The sequence below is a fragment of the Microcaecilia unicolor genome, chromosome 1, assembly GCF_901765095.1.
Source record: "Microcaecilia unicolor chromosome 1, aMicUni1.1, whole genome shotgun sequence".
NCBI classification, from domain to species: domain Eukaryota; kingdom Metazoa; phylum Chordata; class Amphibia; order Gymnophiona; family Siphonopidae; genus Microcaecilia; species Microcaecilia unicolor.
This window is the reverse complement of record NC_044031.1, coordinates 653793869-653812612: the sequence shown is the minus strand read 5'-3', so window position 1 is coordinate 653812612 and position 18744 is coordinate 653793869. Positions and strand designations below refer to the sequence as shown.

General features: G+C 52.4%; 1 protein-coding gene across 3 annotated transcripts in view; it reads left to right on the top strand.

The window, feature by feature from the left end:
* The window catches only part of SMTNL1 (smoothelin like 1), a 341784-nt gene that overhangs the window by 312076 nt on the left and 10964 nt on the right, over nucleotides 1-18744 (top strand). For all 3 annotated transcript variants that reach the window (XR_003939938.1, XM_030186265.1, XM_030186254.1), the window contains exon 13: nucleotides 2092-2243. Coding sequence is in view for 2 of the 3 variants with exons in the window: in XM_030186265.1 (XP_030042125.1) it covers nucleotides 2092-2243 (152 nt within the window). In the remaining variant the exon portion in view is untranslated. The remainder of the gene's footprint in view (nucleotides 1-2091; nucleotides 2244-18744) is intronic.

Sequence of the window (18744 nt, the reverse complement as noted above, 5' to 3'; positions counted from 1 at the left end):
TTCCCATTGGCTGCCCTGCCGCTGCCACTGGCCTCTTCTGTCTATCGCAGTCCGCCTCTGACAAAACTTCCTGTTTCCTCAGAGGCAGGCTGCAGTAGAGAGACCGGTGCCGGTGGCAGGGCAGCCTTTGGGAATCGCCACCGCCACTGTCTTTTGGAAAACAAAGATAGGCTTGGGGAAGGGGGGAGATGCCAGACCACGATGGGAGTGGGTGGGCACCATCTCAGCCCTCGCTTCAGGTGGCAGATTGCCTTGGACCACCCCTGGTACCAAGACATTATAGAGTCAGGAGACAACCCCCGCCTGCTGCCTCCCCTGATCACCTGTTCTACCATCGTTTCCTCTCGCTCAAAAAGCCTGAAGCAGCACAAATAGCCATCTGGCAAAAATATCTCTGCTCCGGAAATCTGGAAAAAAGTTTGCCGCAAATTGTACTCCTTAGGGAGCGGAAAATGTACTCCCAGTAGAGCCTTATTCATAGGTGCATGGGAGCAAGCCACTGCTGTTCCACCCTAACTCAGGGCTTTGCCTCAGTAGTCAGCCACACTGCCAATACTCAGAGCTGTGCTGCTTGGAAATACAAAGAAAAATTCGGGACTCTCATACTCCTCCCTTGTGCACGTGGTTGATATGGAATAGCTGCCTTAACCCTTGGTGGACGTTATTTTTCTAAATGTATTGAAAGACTTTTTGCTTCAATTTATTTAAAAAAAATGCTGAGGAATGTGCCACAAATAAGTATAAAAGTGTTGGCAAGATCATCATCTTGACCACCTGAACTCTCCCGAGGCAAGAAAGGTTAAGACCATCCCATCTATTGAGTTCAGTAAAAAGTTCTTGCAGTTTAGAAAGAAAATTAGCCCTAAAGAAGCCTTCTAGCATAGGGGTGATATTAATACCCAAATAGCAGATAAATCGGGATGCCCACCTGAAAGGGAACTGTCTTTGTAGAGTGTTCGCCATTCCGGACATCACCCATAAGCCCAATACCTCTTACTTAGTCATATTAACTCGAAAGCTGGACACCTCCCCATAATGTTGCACTTCTAACATTACCTGAGCAAGGGAGGTAAAGGGTGCAAGTAAGATATCATCTGCAGAGCATAATCTTTTTTTTTTTTTGGGGGGGGGCTTGAAAAAACAGCTGCAAGAGGAAAAAGTTGGATTAGAAGAAAAAAATGAAAAATCCATGACAAGCTGACACAAAGAGAAATTTCTTAGACCATTTTGCGACACATGCAAAAATCAGTAAACTGAGTGGGGAGCCTTGTGCCCGCAGGGTGCAGCAGGGGGAGGAAATTCAGATGCACCAGTTGTTTTATTTGAAATACAGTAATATACATACATTATTTGCCAGTAAGAGTGGGTGTATTTGCAGCTTTTCTTGCTCCTAGCTCAGCCCTGCCTCTGATGGCTCTCATGTGCTGGCACCTCCTCCCCCTCTGGCATTCTGGGCATGTGCTTAAGAGCTGTGCTTAACACACAAACTCTTAAGCGCATGTTGCTATACTCCCACCAAACTCCTAATGCTCAGTGCTATGAACATGCCTATTTTGCATCTCTTTAGCATTGAGCATTGTTCTGGGGCATTGTTCGGCATAGGAGCCAACTTTTCAAAATGATTGGGGGTGCTGTTCCAGGCCCCCCTCCCTCCCAGTTCCAGGCCCCTATCCCTCCCTTCGAATTCCAGGCCCACCTGTCCTCCCTCACTCCCTCCGAGTTCCAGGGTCCCTCCGAGTTCTAGGGCCCCCCTCCCTCCCTCCAAATTTTAAAAGTCATCTTACCTCGTCGGGGTTACGGCGGCAGCAGCCATGAAAAGCGTGCAGGCTCGGCGCTTCAGCCTTCCCTTCTGTCAGCTCTGGTCCGGCCTCATTTCCTGTTTCCACAAGGGAACTTCCAGTGGATGAAATATTGGGGGTGCTCGAGCACCCACAGCACCCACGGAGTCGGCGCCTATGCTGTTCGGTACAGCGCCAGAGTTTTGAGCATCAGGGCCTAAGTCTCTCCAAGAGTGCATCCTTTTGCTTTAGTTTTCACTTTTACTGTCAGATGTCTTTTTAAAGTTATACTTGTCTCTCCTCCTTTCCTCAGCATGTGGATATCCAGAATTTCTCTTCAAGCTGGAGCAGTGGGATGGCCTTCTGTGCCCTGATTCACAAATTCTTCCCTGACTCTTTTGATTATGAGTCACTGGACCCAAAGAACCGCCGACAGAACTTTGAGCTGGCATTCTCTGCAGCAGAGTGAGTATTCTGGATCAGAACCAGGGTCAAAGTTCCACACAGTGACATGGGCTCCTCCTACAGAAGGGATCGTTCAGAGGCAGGTGCATTCCCCCAGTAGCTCCAAGACCGGGGCTTCTCCGCTGTGAGAATGGTAGGCCATAGCTATCAAGTACAATATAAAAATAAAGGAGGAGTGAAGTGCATATGGAATCTAATATAACATAAATCACTTCACTAAAGACTTGTCATCTACTTATATTACCCACTAAAAACTTACTAAATTTTATCAGAAGGAAAAAGCCTCATAGAGCTTGTCTTGTCAAGTCAAAAGTCTCATGACTTCCCTTCCAGTTTAAACCTTAATATGTGGTCAAAAAACAAACTTTATGTGCAAGAATATGTCCCCTCATTATAATGGCGATGGCCAGCATTTCGTGGGAGCACTGCTGCTTCAGGGAGGCCGGACCTAAAATGTCTTTACTAAACATGGGTTTTCCTAAACTGGGAGGATTTTTGCTGATGATTATGTAAGAATGAGCGATTGACAAGTCGTGAGACTTTTAACTTGTCTTGACAAGTTCTATGAGGCTTTTTCCTTCTGATAAAAATTTGACAAGTTTATAATCGGTGATATAAGTGGATGACAAGTCTTAGTGAAATGATTTATATTAGGGGCCATGGATATCATATAGAACCCCTGTGATGAAGTCCTGAAGAACCCATGCATTGGCAACAAAAGACAATCTAGCATCCATGTCACAGGAATTAATTATTCACACCTGTGACCTGCATAAACTGAGAATCTGAGTCCTGAGATTAGTAGAAAGCAGATGTGGGTGTCTCGAATGTTGGAGAGGCATTGACTCAGTAGAGCTGTTTTCACAGTGCTCCCTGACATCACTAAGTGCAAGGGCACATAACTCCGGTCTACTTTTGTGAGTGATCAAAACATGCAAATGAAATCCAATTACATTAGGTCTAAGCAACACGGGTCGATATTCAAAGCAATTTAAACAGCCAGGAGAGGCTCCTAGCTGTTTAAAGCACTTGTCCATGGAGGGGGGAGGGTGGTAATAAGTCTTTGGCTCTTTTAATCAATACCTGATAACTGTGTTTAACTGTCATGTTTGATTTGGCTCATTTGTGTATTGTCTTTTCAGGGATTTTTTCTTAATAAAAATATTTTATTATTATTTAATAGCCGGTGGTGGGAGGCAGGGCTGGTGGTTGGGAGGTGGGGATAGTGCTGGGCAGACTTATACGGGCTGTGCCCTGAAAAAGACAGGTACAAATCAAGGTAAGGTATACACAAAAAATGGCACATGTGAGTTTATCTTGTTGGGCAGACTGGGTGGACCGTGCGGGTCTTTTTCTGCCGTCATCTACTATGTTATTATGTTACTATTTGACTTGTCTGGAGCTAACCGGGTATATTTGGTATCATTTAACTGGGTAGTGCCACTGAATATATATATATATATTTATATATATATAAAGCCTAAGCCAAAACCAACTATTTAGTTAGCAGTCTGGGGGTGGGGTCAGCACTTAGATGGTTAAGTACCGATATTCAGCACTTAACCGTATAGGTTAACTGAATAAATTGCACCATATAAAACACAGTCCTATCTTTATCCAGTTTAACATATCCAGTTAAGTTCAATATGTCGCACTTATCCCAACTGTACCACATATCTTGTTCCTATCATATATCTGCATTTGGTCCCTCAGCTATATGGTAAGCTGTATTGTAGAAACTATTTAGCATCATATCTATATTAGTTGAATGTTCTAATGCATGCTTATTAGGTGTATCATTAGTATTATGCTAATGTTGCATTATGTCTCTGGTATTTGAATTCCAGTGTTGTTAAATGTGTATATTTTTGATACTGTTTCACGGTAGTTCTATTATTAGGTTTCAATTTACTGTTTTCAAGTTTACCTCATTTATTGTACTTATGTTTATTCTTGGTTCCATATCATCATGCTGATCAATCCATAGACTGGTGGGTTGTGTCCATCTACCAGCAGGTGGAGATAGAGAGCAAACTTTTGCCTCCCTATATGTGGTCATGTGCTGCCGGAAACTCCTCAGTATGTTCTCTATCTCAGCAGGTGGTGGTCACACACAGCAGCAGCTCTGGCTAGGCCTCGAAGCCTAATTTTTAGGTTTTGTTGAGTGCCTGGGGTTGAGGGCTCTTCTTGAGCAAGTGCAAACCTGGTGGCGCCAGGTCCCTCCTTTTCTCCCTCCTCCCGCTGGCTCCGTTAAAAAAAAAAAATTTTGAACGTCCTTAAAGGCGTTTATTTCGACGTTTATTTAAACGTTTATTGCAGCTACTCACTGGGACACCAGGTCGTTACAGCTCGGAGCGGAAAGCAGGTAATTTTTACCTTTTTATAGCGGGCAGGGGGTTCCCCGATTGATCTCCATGTGGCATATGGCGTCGGAGGGCGAGGGCGCAAAGAGTCGCTCCCCGGATCGCTTGGGCGCTTCTAGAGGGGATGCGGGGGTCTTAAAGTCTGATTCGCCCTTGTTGGGTGACAGTTTCGTGACCGATGAGTGTCCCGGTCCTTCCTCCGGTGTGGCGGTTTTTCCCGCCATAAACGCCCATCCCCCGCTGCTCGCCTCCGCCATCTTGGCCGGCCACGCGGCTCGGACGGCTTCTTCTTGGGCCGCCTTTGAGGTAGGAGACATTAATGCCATGAACGCCCTTAATTTGGGCGACGGCACAAAAGCGGCTAAAGTTAAGCGCCGTTCTTCCCGTGCGGCTCCTTCGCGGAGTGTCGCGCCGGACGCCATCTTGGATGCGCAGCATGTCTCTCCCCCGCTCTTGCGAGCGCCGGTTGAGGGTGCGTCTAGGGCTGTAGCCCAGGCTGCGGAAGTGCACAGTCTGGGGGGTTTCTCCCCCGAGTTTGTTTTGCTGCTGCATCAGGCCTTCCTTATGCAAAACACTGCCCCTGCTCCCTCGTCTGGTAAAGAGGTTGAGGCCCCCGGAGGTAAACGCCCTCGGGTTGATTCCCAGGCCTTGGAGGACTTTGTCTCCTCCGATGTAGATGAGGGCAGCATATCTGAGTTCTCCCAACGGTCCTTTGCGGATTCCTTGGAGGAAGACGGATCCCCGCTCGGATGGAGCGGATGACCCCTCTGCAGCGCGGCTCTTTAGCTCAGAGGATTTGCCCAACCTGTTAGTGCAGGCCATGGGCATTTTGAAGATTTCCTCTCCGGTGGACGTCTCTCCCTCAGCCCCTGTTGGCTCTGCCATTATGCTGGGGACGAAGCGCCCGCCTAGAACCTTCCACGTGCATGATGCCATGCACACCTTAATTTCGGCTCAATGGGATGTCCCGGAAGCAAGCCTTAAAGTGGCTAGGGCTATGTCCCGCCTCTATCCTTTGCCTGAAAGTGAACGTGAGGCCTATCTGTGGCCTACCGTGGATTCTTTAATCACTGCGGTGACTAAGAAAACGGCGTTGCCGGTGGAAGGTGGCACGGCCCTAAAGGACGCCCAAGACAGAAGATTGGAGGCGGCCTTAAGGTCGTCCTTCGAGGCGGCTGCTTTAAGTTTGCAGGCCTCAGTTTGCGGCTCCTATGTGGCCAGGGCGTGCCTGACTATGGTGCAGCGGGCTTCCCCCTCGGATCATTCCTTGAGGGCTGATTGGCCGGCCCTGGAATCGGGCTTAGCCTATTTGGCAGACTTGCTGTATGATGTCTTGAGGGCCTCAGCTAAAGGCATGGCTCAGACAGTCTCTGCGTGGCGGTGGCTTTGGCTGAAGCATTGGTCTGCTGACCACGCCTCTAAATCCCGCCTGGCTAGATTGCCTTTTAAAGGCAAGCTGCTCTTTGGGGTCGAGCTGGACAAAATCGTGACCGATCTCGGCACGTCTAAGGGCAAGAAGTTACCAGAGGTCAGGGCTCGGGCTAGTACTCGCCCCGGTACCTCCAGAGGATGGTTTCAGGAAGCCCGTCGGTACCGCCCGGGCAGGTCGGGCTCCTCTGCCCCCTCTTCCTTCAAGAGGAACTTCTCCCCCAAGCAGCATTCCTTTCGCAGAGACCGCCGTCCCGGAGGTGCTCCCTCCGGTCCTCCCCCAGGGTCTCGTACCCAATGACGGGGCCTTGGTCCACGCCCCAGTGCAGATTGGAGGACGGCTGTCCTCGTTTCTGGGCGAGTGGACCACAATAACTTCAGACGCTTGGGTGCTGGAAGTCATCAGAGACGGCTACAAGCTAGAGTTCTGCCGACCCTTAAGAGACGGGTTTGTACTCTCTCCCTGCAAGTCTCCGGTCAAAGCTGTGGCAGTGCAGCAGACCTTGGACAATCTGATCCGCCTGGGTGCGGTCGTTCCGGTGCCAGAAAATCAGCTTGGCAAGGGGCGTTACTCCATTTACTTTGTGGTACCAAAGAAAGGAGGTTCTGTACGGCCTATCCTCGACCTCAAAGGGGTCAATCGGGCCTTGAAAGTTCGGCACTTTCGCATGGAGACTCTCCACTCTGTTATAGCGGCAGTGAAGGCAGGGGAGTACCTGGCATCCTTGGACATCAAGGAAGCGTACTTGCATATTCCCATCTGGCCTCCTCATCAACGCTTTCTGCGTTTTGCAGTCCTGGGCCGACACTTCCAGTTCAGAGCCCTCCCGTTCAGGTTGGCTACTGCTCCGCGGACCTTCTCCAAAGTAATGGTGGTCATCGCGGCCTTCCTGAGGAAGGAAGGGAGTACAAGTCCATCCTTATCTGGACGACTGGTTGATCCGAGCCCCCTCTTATGTAGAGTGCGGCAAAGCTGTGAACCGGGTGGTTGCTCTTTTGAGCTCCCTGGGGTGGATCATCAACTGGGAGAAAAGCCAGCTGCGCCCAACTCAGTCCCTGGAGTATCTGGGAGTTCGATTCGACACCCAAGTGGGCAGAGTGTTCCTGCCAGACAATCGGATTGTCAAGCTTCAGGCTCAGGTGGACCAGTTCCTACTAGCCTCTCCTCTTCGGGCTTGGGACTATGTGCAGCTGTTGGGCTCTATGACGGCCACGATGGAAGTAGTGCCCTGGGCCAGGGCTCATATGAGACCACTACAACACTCTCTGCTGCAGCGCTGGACTCCGATGTCGGAGGATTATGCTGTGCGCCTTCCCTTGGACCCAGCAGTGCGCAAGGCGCTGAGCTGGTGGACGCAGACAGACAAGTTGTCTGCAGGAATGCCTCTGGTGACCCCGGAGTGGATTGTTGTCACGACGGACGCCTCTTTGTCGGGCTGGGGAGCCCACTGCTTGGGAAGGACAGCGCAAGGGGCTCTGGTCTCCTGCAGAGGCAAAGTGGTCTATCAACCTCCTGGAACTCAGAGCCATTCGGTTGGCGCTTTTGGAGTTCATCCCGGTACTGGCGTTGAAGCCAGTACGGGTCCTGTCGGACAATGCCACGGCTGTGGCCTATGTCAACCGCCAGGGAGGTACCAAGAGCGCCCCTCTAGCCAAGGAGGCCATGAATCTATGCCAGTGGGCGGAAGCGAACCTGGAACAGCTGTCAGCGGCCCACATTGCCGGAGTCATGAATGTCAAGGCGGACTTTCTCAGTCGCCATACCTTGGAGCCCGGAGAGTGGCAGCTATCTGCTCAGGCGTTCTTGGACATCACGAAGCGCTGGGGCCAGCCGAGCCTAGATCTGATGGCGTCATCGGCCAATTGCCAAGTGCCGCGCTTTTTCAGCAGAGGACGGGACCCTCGATCCCTGGGAGTAGATGCTCTTCTCCAACAGTGGCCGACACAAGAGCTTCTCTATGTGTTCCCGCCCTGGCCCATGTTGGGCAGGGTGCTAGACCGGGTGGCAAAGCATCCAGGCCGGATAATCCTGGTGGGTCCGGATTGGCCCAGACGTCCCTGGTATGCGGACTTGATCAGGCTCTCAGTCGACGATCCTCTGCGGCTGACAGTGGAGCAGGGCCTGTTACATCAGGGTCCCGTGGTGATGGAGGATCCCTCCCCCTTTGGTCTTACGGCCTGGCTATTGAGCGGCAGCGTCTGAGAAAGAAGGGCTTCTCAGACAAGGTCATCGCCACTATGCTGAGAGCGAGGAAGCGCTCTACTTCTACTGCTTACGCCAGGGTTTGGCGTATCTTTGCAGCGTGGTGTGAAGCAGGCTCACTTTCTCCCTTCACTGCTCCAATTTCTTCAGTGTTGGCGTTCCTGCAAGAAGGTCTGGAGAAAGGCCTGTCGCTCAGTTCCCTTAAAGTCCAGGTAGCGGCTCTGGCTTGCTTCAGGGGCCGCCTGAAGGGTGTTTCCCTGGCTTCGCAGCCAGATGTGGTGCGCTTTCTCAAGGGAGTTAATCACCTGCGCCCTCCTCTGCACTCAGTGGTGCCTGCGTGGAATCTCAACCTGGTACTAAGAGCATTGCAGAAGCCGCCTTTTGAACCCTTGTCGAGGGCATCTCTGAAAGACCTGACGTTGAAAGCAGTCTTTTTGGTGGCTATCACTTCAGCCAGAAGAGTTTCCGAGCTCCAGGCACTCTCATGTCGAGAGCCTTTTCTGCAGTTCACTGAGGCAGGAGTGACTATTCGCACAGTGCCTTCCTTCCTGCCCAAGATTGTTTCTCGCTTCCATGTGAATCAGCAGCTCTGTCTCCCTTCCTTTCGTAGGGAGGACTACCCAGAGGAATTCTCTGCTCTCAAATATCTGGATGTGAGACGAGTTATCATCAGATACTTGGAAGTGACCAATGATTTCCGGAAATCGGATCATCTGTTTGTCCTGTTTGCAGGTCCTCGTAAGGGTCTGCAGGCTGCTAAGCCTACAGTGGCAAGATGGGTCAAGGAAGCCATTGCAGCGGCTTATGTGGCCGCGGGGAAGGTGCCGCCTATCCAGCTGAAGGCTCACTCCACTAGAGCTCAGGCGGCCTCGATGGCAGAGGCCGGGTCCGTCTCCTTGGCAGAGATATGCAAGGCGGCAACTTGGGCATCGGCCCATACATTCTCCAAGCATTACCGCCTGACTGTGGCTGCTCGGGCGGAGGCCCGGTTTGGAGCTTCAGTGTTGAGGTCAGGGATTTCAATGTCCCGCCCTGGGTGAGTACTGCTTCGGTATATCCCACCAGTCTATGGATTGATCAGCATGATGATATGGAAGGTAAAATTATGTATCATACCTGATAATTTTCTTTCCATTAATCATAGCTGATCAATCCATAGCCCCTCCCAGATATCTGTACTGTTTATATTCTGGTTGAATTTTAGGTTCAAGTTTAGTCTTCAGTTACTTCAGGAGGACTTCGTGTTCAAGTTTTTTCACTTGGATTCTTCAAGAGTTGGGACGAGTTTGTGTTACAGTGAGCTGCTGCATTCCTCTCCCCTCCGTTTTACGGGGCTGGATTGAGACTTAAATTCTGCCGGCACTCCCTCCCGCTTCGTGCGGCTGTAGGGCAGCTTTGTACCCCTCCCGCTTCGGCGGTGTTAGGGTCAGTCAACTCCTCCCGCGGTTGCGGTTGCAGGATAAGCCAGATCCCCCCACATCGGCGGGGTGGTGTCCCTCCCCCGCTCCGCGGGGATGAGCTGGACGGATTCCCCTCCCCCACTTGTGTGGGGATGAGCTGGTTAATTCCCCTCCCCCATTTCGGCGGTGGTGAGCTGGGCAGAGTGTCCCTTTGTGGGTGTAATTCTCTAAGTGCTGAGTCCTGCGGATGGAGCTTTGATATCGACATACTGAGGAGTTTCCGGCAGCACATGACCACATATAGGGAGGCAAAAGTTTGCTCTCTATCTCCACCTGCTGGTAGATGGACACAACCCACCAGTCTATGGATTGATCAGCTATGATTAATGGAAAGAAAATTATCAGGTATGATACATAATTTTACCTTATTTTACTATTGTTATGCTGGTAACAAAATTGTAAGTTTTATGTTAAACTGTTCCTGCTGTACACCACCTTGGGTGAATCTCTTCATAAAAAGGTGGTTAATAAATTCCAATCGATAAATAAATAATTCTCCGAGGACAAGCAGGCTGCTTGTTCTCACTGATGGGTGACGTCCACGGCAGCCCCTCCAATCGGAATCTTCAGTAGCAAAATCCTTTGCTAGCCCTCGCGCGCCGATGCACATGCGCGGCCGTCTTCCCGCCCGAAACCGGCTCGTGCCGGCCAGTCTTCTTTTGTCTGTGCTCGGTACGGTCGTGTTACGCCGTTCGCGCCCCGAAAAGTCGACCTCGCGCGTCTTTTTTGGACTTCGCTAATAAAAAAAAAAAATCCTTTCGGAAGGAGACCTTTTCGGTCTGTTCCCTTCCTATATTTCTAGTTTTTGCCCCGTGAAGTTTTCTTTCGTCGTCGGGGTAGGCCCCTTTGAGGCCTCGGCTCAAAGTTTTTCTTCCCCTTTTTGTGGTGCCATCTTCGCCATTACGAGTTTTGATCTTGCCGGCGCGATTTTTCCGCCCATGACATCGAAGTCTCCCAGCAGCTTCAAGAAGTGCACCCAGTGCGCCCGGGTAATCTCGCTCACTGATAGACACGCGTCGTGTCTTCAGTGTCTGGGGGCTGGGCACCGCCCACAGGCCTGTAGTCTGTGCTATCTTTTACAAAAGCGGACTCAGGTAGCGAGATTGGCCCAGTGGAACGTTTTGTTCTCGGGCTCTTCGTCGGCATCGGCACCGGGAGTATCGAGTGCATCAACGTCGCCAGCGTCCAGACCTTCATCCTCGGCCGCGATTGCATCGAGTGTATCGAGGCATCGACCCTCTGCATCGGGGCTGAGACATCGGAAGGCTGCGTCGGTGTCGGTGGTACCAGGACCTCCTCGTCTGCTGATGTCGTCGGACGGTGGTGCTTCGACTGGAGTGCAGGTGAGGGCTGTCCATTCCCCTGCTGGTTGCGGTGAGCCTTCGGGTGGGTCTCCCCCTACCCTGAGGGCTCCTGCGGTACAGCCCCCCCGAGACCGACCTTCTTTGGCCTCGGCCCCGAGGAAGCGACGGCTGGATTCTACGTCCTCCTCGTCGGTGCCGGGAAGCTCCGGTGACATGCTTCGTTCCAAGAAGTCGAAGAAGCATCGACACCGGTCTTCTTCCCGTGTCGGCACCGAGAGCTCTGGGTCGCCGAGGGAGTCGGCACCGAGAGGACCGCTCACCCTCTGTTCAAGAGGTGTCGATGCGCTTCACTATGGACAGCCCGGAACAGACTCTGACATCGACACCTGCATTGGCTTCCATGTCTTTCTCCACAGCCGCTCTGCACGAGAGTCTCCGGGCCGTTCTCCCAGAGATCCTGGGAGAGCTGTTGCGCCCTTCCCCTCCGGTACCGGGGGTGCTTGCGCCACCGGTACCGTCGAGTGAGGCGCCGGCTGGCCCCTTGCCCGGGGTGAGGTCTCCGACATCGGTACCGCTTGTGGTACCGACTGCGGTCGCATCCCAGGAAGGCACCCCAACGACGTCGGCAGAAGGATCTTCGCCGGTGCGGGCGAGGGAGTCTACCTCTCGACGCTCCCACCGTGGCCGTGGTTCCACGGAGTCGAGCCGGGCACGGCTTCAGACACAGGTTCGTGAACTTGTATCTGATACCGATGGTGAGGCCTCGTGGGAGGAGGAGGAGGACATCAGATATTTCTTTGACGAGGAGTCTGATGGTCTTCCTTCTGATCCCACTCCCTCTCCTGAAAGGCAGCTTTCTCCTCCCGAGAGTCTGTCTTTCGCTTCCTTTGTCCGGGAGATGTCTACGGCCATCCCCTTCCCGGTGGTTGTGGAGGACGAGCCCAGGGCTGAAATGTTTGAGCTCCTGGACTATCCTTCTCCACCTAAGGAAGCGTCCACAGTACCCATGCATCATGTCCTCAAAAAGACATTGCTGGCGAACTGGACCAAGCCATTAAGTAATCCCCACATTCCCAAGAAGATCGAGTCCCAGTACCGGATCCATGGGGACCCAGAGCTGATGCGCACTCAGTTGCCTCACGACTCTGGAGTTGTGGATTTGGCCCTAAAGAAGGCTAAGAGTTCTAGGGAGCATGCTTCGGCGCCCCCGGGCAAGGACTCTAGAACCTTAGACTCCTTTGGGAGGAAGGCCTACCATTCCTCTATGCTCGTGGCCAAAATTCAGTCTTACCAGCTCTACACGAGCATACACATGCGGAATAATGTGCGGCAGTTGGCAGGCTTGGTGGATAAGCTCCCCCCTGAGCAAGCCAAGCCTTTTCAGGAGGTAGTCAGGCAGCTGAAGGCGTGCAGAAAATTCCTGGCCAGAGGGGTGTATGACACCTTTGATGTTGCGTCCAGGGCCGCTGCTCAAGGTGTGGTGATGCGCAGACTCTCATGGCTGCGTGCCTCCAACCTAGAGAATAGACTCCAGCAGCGGATTGCGGACTCGCCTTGCGGATAACATTTTTGGAGAAAAAGTCGAGCAGGTGGTAGAGCAGCTCCACCAGCGGGATACCGCTTTCGACAAGTTCTCCCGCCGGCAACCTTCAGCTTCTACCTCTACAGGTAGACGATTTTTTGGGGGAAGGAGGACTGTTCCCTACTCTTCTGGTAAGCGTAGGTACAATCCTCCTTCTCGACAGCCTGCGGCCCAGGCTAAGCCCCAGCGCGCTCACTCTCGTCAGCAGCGTGCGCCTCAGCAAGGCCCCTCGGCTCCCCAGCAAAAGCAAGGGACGAGCTTTTGACTGGCTCCAGCAGAGCATAGCCAACATCCAAGTGTCAGTGCCGGGCGACCTGCCAGTCGGAGGGAGGTTGAAAGCTTTTCACCAAAGGTGGCCTCTCATAACCTCCGATCAGTGGGTTCACCAAATAGTCCGGCAAGGATACACCCTAAATTTGGCCTCAAAACCTCCAAATTGTCCACCGGGAGCTCAGTCTTACAGCTTCCAGCACAAGCAGGCACTTGTAGAGTGTCCCGTCCGTGGCCGTGACAACCCTCAGACTTACCCTGTTTCTGGGAGTCAGTGTCTGTGCTGGCTTCTTCTTGTCTCTGTGTCTGTGTCTGTCTTTGGTTCTCTCTGGCTCTGTGTGCTGATTGCCCTACTGAACCTCACCTGTGTGGGCTATGCCTCTTCCAAGATGGCTGCCGCCTCTTCGTCTCTGCCAGTATCCAAGATAGCTCCCGCTATTACTTTCTATGGGATGCCTGCTCTGAGTGTCAAGCCTCTGTTTGGTTGCAAGGTGATTGCTGCAGCTGTAGCTCTGGTGTTGAGGGCTTTATTAATCACTGGGAGATTACAGCCTTTGCCTTTGTATCTCATCACATCTCATCTCATCTCATCTCATCTAAAGGTCCTGCTGTATAGAGTGCTCTGTACACAGTTTCAGTGTTTGCTCTGAGTGAGTTTCTATGTTTGTGTATACTAGCTAGCTTAGGCACCGTGTGGCTTGTAAGCCTGTGCATAGCTCTGCTAGTTCTCTGTGTTTGTTTCCAGTGTCTGACTAGTTAGCTTAGGCACCGTCTGGCTTGTTGCCTGTGCATAGCTCTACTAGTTCTCTGTGTTTGTTTCCAGTGTATGACTAGTTAGCTTAAGCACCGTCTGGCTTGTTGCCTGTGCATAGCTCTACTAGTTCTCTGTGTTTGTTTCCAGTGTATGACTAGTTAGCTTAGGCACCGTCTGGCTTGTTGCCTGTGCATAGCTCTACTAGTTCTCTGTGTTTGTTTCCAGTGTATGACTAGTTAGCTTAGGCACCGTCTGGCTTGTTGCCTGTGCATAGCTCTGCTAGTTCTCTGTGTTTGTTTCCAGTGATAGACTAGCCAGCTTAGGCACCGTGTGGCTTGTAGCCTGTGCATAGCTCTGCTAGTTCTCTGTGTTTGTTTCCAGTGATAGACTAGCCAGCTTAGGCCCCGTGTGGCTTGTAGCCTGTGCATAGCTCTGCTAGTTCTCTGTGTTTGTTTCCAGTGATAGACTAGCCAGCTTAGGCCCCGTGTGGCTTGTAGCCTGTGCATAGCTCTGCTAGTTCTCTGTGTTTGTTTCCAGTGATAGACTAGCCAGCTTAGGCCCCGTGTGGCTTGTAGCCTGTGCATAGCTCTGCTAGTTCTCTGTGTTTGTTTCCAGTGATAGACTAGCCAGCTTAGGCACCGTGTGGCTTGTAGCCTGTGCATAGCTCTACTAGTTCACTGTGGTTGTTTAGTGTTAGACTAGCCGCCCTTGCTAGTCACTATCCCAAGACTGTGTTTGTTCCTAGTGTTAGACTGGCCGCCCTTGCTAGTCACTATCCCAAGATTGTGTTTGTTCCTAGTGTTAGACTGGCCGCCCTTGCTAGTCACTATCCAGAGACTGTGTTCCGTTCAGCTAGCCGTCCTGCTAGCCCTCCTGCGGAGACAGTGACTTCTGCTAGCCGTCCTGCTAGCCACCTCCAGAGACTGTGTTCCGTTCAGCTAGCCGTCCTGCTAGTCCTCCTGCGGAGACAGTGACTTCAGCTAGCCGTCCTGCTAGCCACCTCCAGAGACTGTGTTCCGTTCAGCTAGCCGTCCTGCTAGTCCTCCTGCGGAGACAGTGACTTCAGCTAGCCGTCCTGCTAGCCACCTCCAGAGACTGTGTTCCGTTCAGCTAGCCGTCCTGCTAGCCCTCCTGCGGAGACAGTGACTTCTGCTAGCCGTCCTGCTAGCCACCTCCAGAGACTGTGTTCCGTTCAGCTAGCCGTCCTGCTAGCCCTCCTGCGGAGACAGTGACTTCAGCTAGCCGTCCTGCTAGCCACCTCCAGAGACAGTGTTGCATCTCCTGCTAGCCGTCCTGCTAGCCCTCCTGCGGAGACAGTGACTTTAGCTAGCCGTCCTGCTAGCCACCTCCAGAGACAGTGTTGAATCCTGCCGACTGCCAGAACCCGGACAGACCCTGCTTGTCTGCCTTGCCTTCGCCTAGGTGCCAGGGGGCACCCCTGGACCTTCATTCCTGCTGTTCCTGTAAGTCCTACCGGCTGCCAGAACCTGAGGGCTCAACCCGAGGGGGAAGGCAGTCAAGTGTAGGTGAAGCCTAGGTCCAGGGTGTTCCAGTTCCGCGGGTTCCGTTCCAGTGTGTTCCAGTCCAGCGGGTTCCACTCCTGTATGTTTCAGTCCAGTGGGGCCACTCCAGTGTGTCCAGTCCAGTGGGCCCCACTCCAGTGCGCACCCGTCCGGTGCGTTCCAGTTCCGAGTGTTCCGGTGTAGAACTCCAGTCCGGAGTTCCGGTCCAGTCTTATCTCCTCTCTACCTGGAAGGTGATTTTGCCTAAAGGACTCACAAACCCCGCGCTCCCGGGGAAGAAGCCTGAAGGTATGCCAAGGTCCTCGAGAGCGCGGCAAGCGCGAGAGACGCGACATAGAGGAACTCTCCGCCCTTCTCAGCGCCAATGCGGTCGAGCCCGTGCCATCCGGGCAAGAAGGGCTAGGATTCTATTCCAGGTACTTCCTTGTGGAAAAGAAAACAGGGGGATGCGTCCCATCCTAGACCTAAGGGCCCTGAACAAATACCTGGTCAAAGAAAAGTTCAGGATGCTTTCCCTGGGCACCCTTCTCCCCATGATGCAGGAAAACGATTGGCTATGCTCTCTGGACTTGAAGGACGCCTACACACACATCCCGATACTGCCAGCTCACAGACAGTATCTGCGATTTCAGCTGGGCACACGTCACTTCCAGTACTGTGTGCTACCCTTTGGGCTCGCCTCTGCGCCCAGAGTGTTCACGAAGTGCAGAAACTCGAATTCATAGGAGCTCTGCTGGATTCTCGGACGGCTCGTGCCTATCTCCCAGAGACGAGAGCCAACAACTTGTTGTCCCTCGTCTCGCGGGTGCGAGCGTCCAAGCAGATCACAGCTCGGCAGATGTTGAGATTGCTGGGCCACATGGCCTCCACAGTTCATGTGACTCCCATGGCCCGCCTTCACATGAGATCTGCCCAATGGACCCTAGCTTCCCAGTGGTTTCAGGCTGCTGGGGATCTAGAAGACGTGATCCACCTGTCCATGAGTTTTCTCAAATCCCTGTATTGGTGGACGATTTGGTCCAATTTGACTCTGGGACGTCCTTTCCAAATTCCTCAGCCACAAAAAGTGCTGACCACGGATGCATCTCTCCTGGGGTGGGGAGCTCATGTCGATGGGCTTCACACCCAAGGAAGCTGGTCCCTCCAGGAACGCGATCTGCAGATCAATCTTCTGGAGTTACGAGCGGTCTGGAACGCTCTGAAGGCTTTCAGAGATCGGCTGTCCCACCAAATTATCCAAATTCAGACAGACAACCAGGTTGCCATGTATTACATCAACAAGCAGGGGAGCACCGGATCTCGCCCCCTGTGTCAGGAAGCCGTCAGCATGTGGCTCTGGGCTCGCCGTCACGGCATGGTGCTCCAAGCCACATATCTGGCAGGTGTAAACAACAGTCTGGCCGACAGGTTGAGCAGGATTATGCAACCTCACGAGTGGTCGCTCAATTCCCGTGTAGTGCGACAGATCTTCCAGGTGTGGGGCACCCCCTTGGTAGATCTCTTCACATCTCAAGCCAACCACAAAGTCCCTCAGTTCTGTTCCAGGCTTCAGGCCCACGGCAGACTGGCATCGGATGCCTTCCTCCTGGACTGGGGGGAGGGTCTGCTGTATGCTTATCCTCCCATACCTCTGGTGGGGAAGACTTTGTTGAAACTCAAGCAAGACCGAGGCACCATGATTCTGATTGCTCCTTTTTGGCCGCGTCAGATCTGGTTCCCTCTTCTTCTGGAGTTGTCCTCCGAAGAACCGTGGAGATTGGAGTGTTTTCCGACCCTCATCACACAGGACGAAGGGGCGCTTCTGCATCCCAACCTCCGGTCCCTGGCTCTCACGGCCTGGATGTTGAGAGCGTAGACTGTGCCTCTTTGGGTCTGTCAGAGGGTGTCTCCCGCATCTTGCTTGCTTCCAGGAAAGATTCCACTAAGAGGAGTTACTTCTTTCTATGGAGGAGGTTTGCCGTCCGGTGTGACAGCAAGGCCCTAGATCCTCGCTCTTGTCCTACACAGACCCTGCTTGAATACCTTCTGCACTTGTCTGAGTCTGGTCTCAAGACCAACTGTGTAAGGGTTCACCTTAGTGCGATCAGTGCATACCATTACCGTGTGGAAGGTAAGCCGATCTCAGGACAGCCTTTAGTTGTTCGCTTCATGAGAGGTTTGCTTTTGTCAAAGCCCCCTGTCAAGCCTCCTACAGTGTCATGGGATCTCAATGTCGTTCTCACCCAGCTGATGAAACCTCCTTTTGAGCCACTGAATTCCTGCCATCTGAAGTACTTGACCTGGAAGGTCATTTTCTTGGTGGCAGTTACTTCAGCTCGTAGAGTCAGTGAGCTTCAGGCCCTGGTAGCCCAGGCTCCTTACACCAAATTTCATCATAACAGAGTAGTCCTCCGCACTCACCCTAAGTTCTTGCCAAAGGTTGTGTCGGAGTTCCATCTGAACCAGTCAATTGTCTTGCCAACATTCTTTCCCCGTCCTCATTCCTGCCCTGCTGAACGTCAGCTGCACACATTGGACTGCAAGAGAGCATTGGCCGTCTATCTGGAGCGGACACAGCCCAACAGACAGTCCGCCCAGTTGTTTGTTTCTTTTGATCCCAACAGGAGGGGAGTGGCTGTGGGGAAACGCACCATATCCAATTGGCTAGCAGATTGCATTTCCTTCACTTAGGCCCAGGCTGGGCTGGCTCTTGAGGGTCATGTCACGGCTCATAATGTTAGAACCATGGCAGCGTCGGTAGCCCATTTGAAGTCAGCCACTATTGAAGAGATTTGCAAAGCTGCGACGTGGTCATCTGTCCACACATTCACATCTCATTACTGCCTGCAGTCGGTTCGGGCAGTCAGTGCTTCAGAATCTGTTCGGGGTTTAGAATCCAACTCCACCCCCCTAGGCCCATGTTTATTCTGTTCCAGGCTGCACTCTCAGTTAGTTGGATAAATTGTTAGGTCAATCTCAGTTATGTCCTCGCCGTTGCGAGGCCCAATTGACCATGGTTGTTGTTTTGAGTGAGCCTGGGGGCTAGGGATACCCCATCAGTGAGAACAAGCAGCCTGCTTGTCCTCGGAGAAAGCGAATGCTACATACCTGTAGAAAGTATTCTCCAAGGACAGCAGGCTGATTGTTCTCACAAACCCCCCGCCTCCCCTTTGGAGTTGTGTCTTCCCTTCTCTTTGTCTTGCTACATATGAGACTGGCCGGCACGAGCCGGTTTCGGGCGGGAAGACGGCGGCGCATGCGCGGCGCGTGAGGGCTAGCAAAGGATTTTGCTAGTGAAGATTCCGATTGGAGGGGCTGCCGTGGACGTCACCCATCAGTGAGCACAATCAGCCTGCTGTCCTCGGAGAATACCTTCTACAGGTATGTAGCATTCGCTATGTTCTCCAGCTGTATATAACCAGATATTCCTTAGAGTATGCAGCAGATGAATCCAAGAACTGGTGGGTTGTGTCCATCTACCAACAGGTGGAGATAGAGATTACAAAGCTGAAGGCAGTGATACCAGACGGCCAGCTTCTCCTTCACCTCAGTACATCTCTATCTCCAGCAGATGGTAGACAGTGATTCAGTAGCTCCTGGATTTGTCTGTTGGGGATACTCCTGGGTACTGTGGA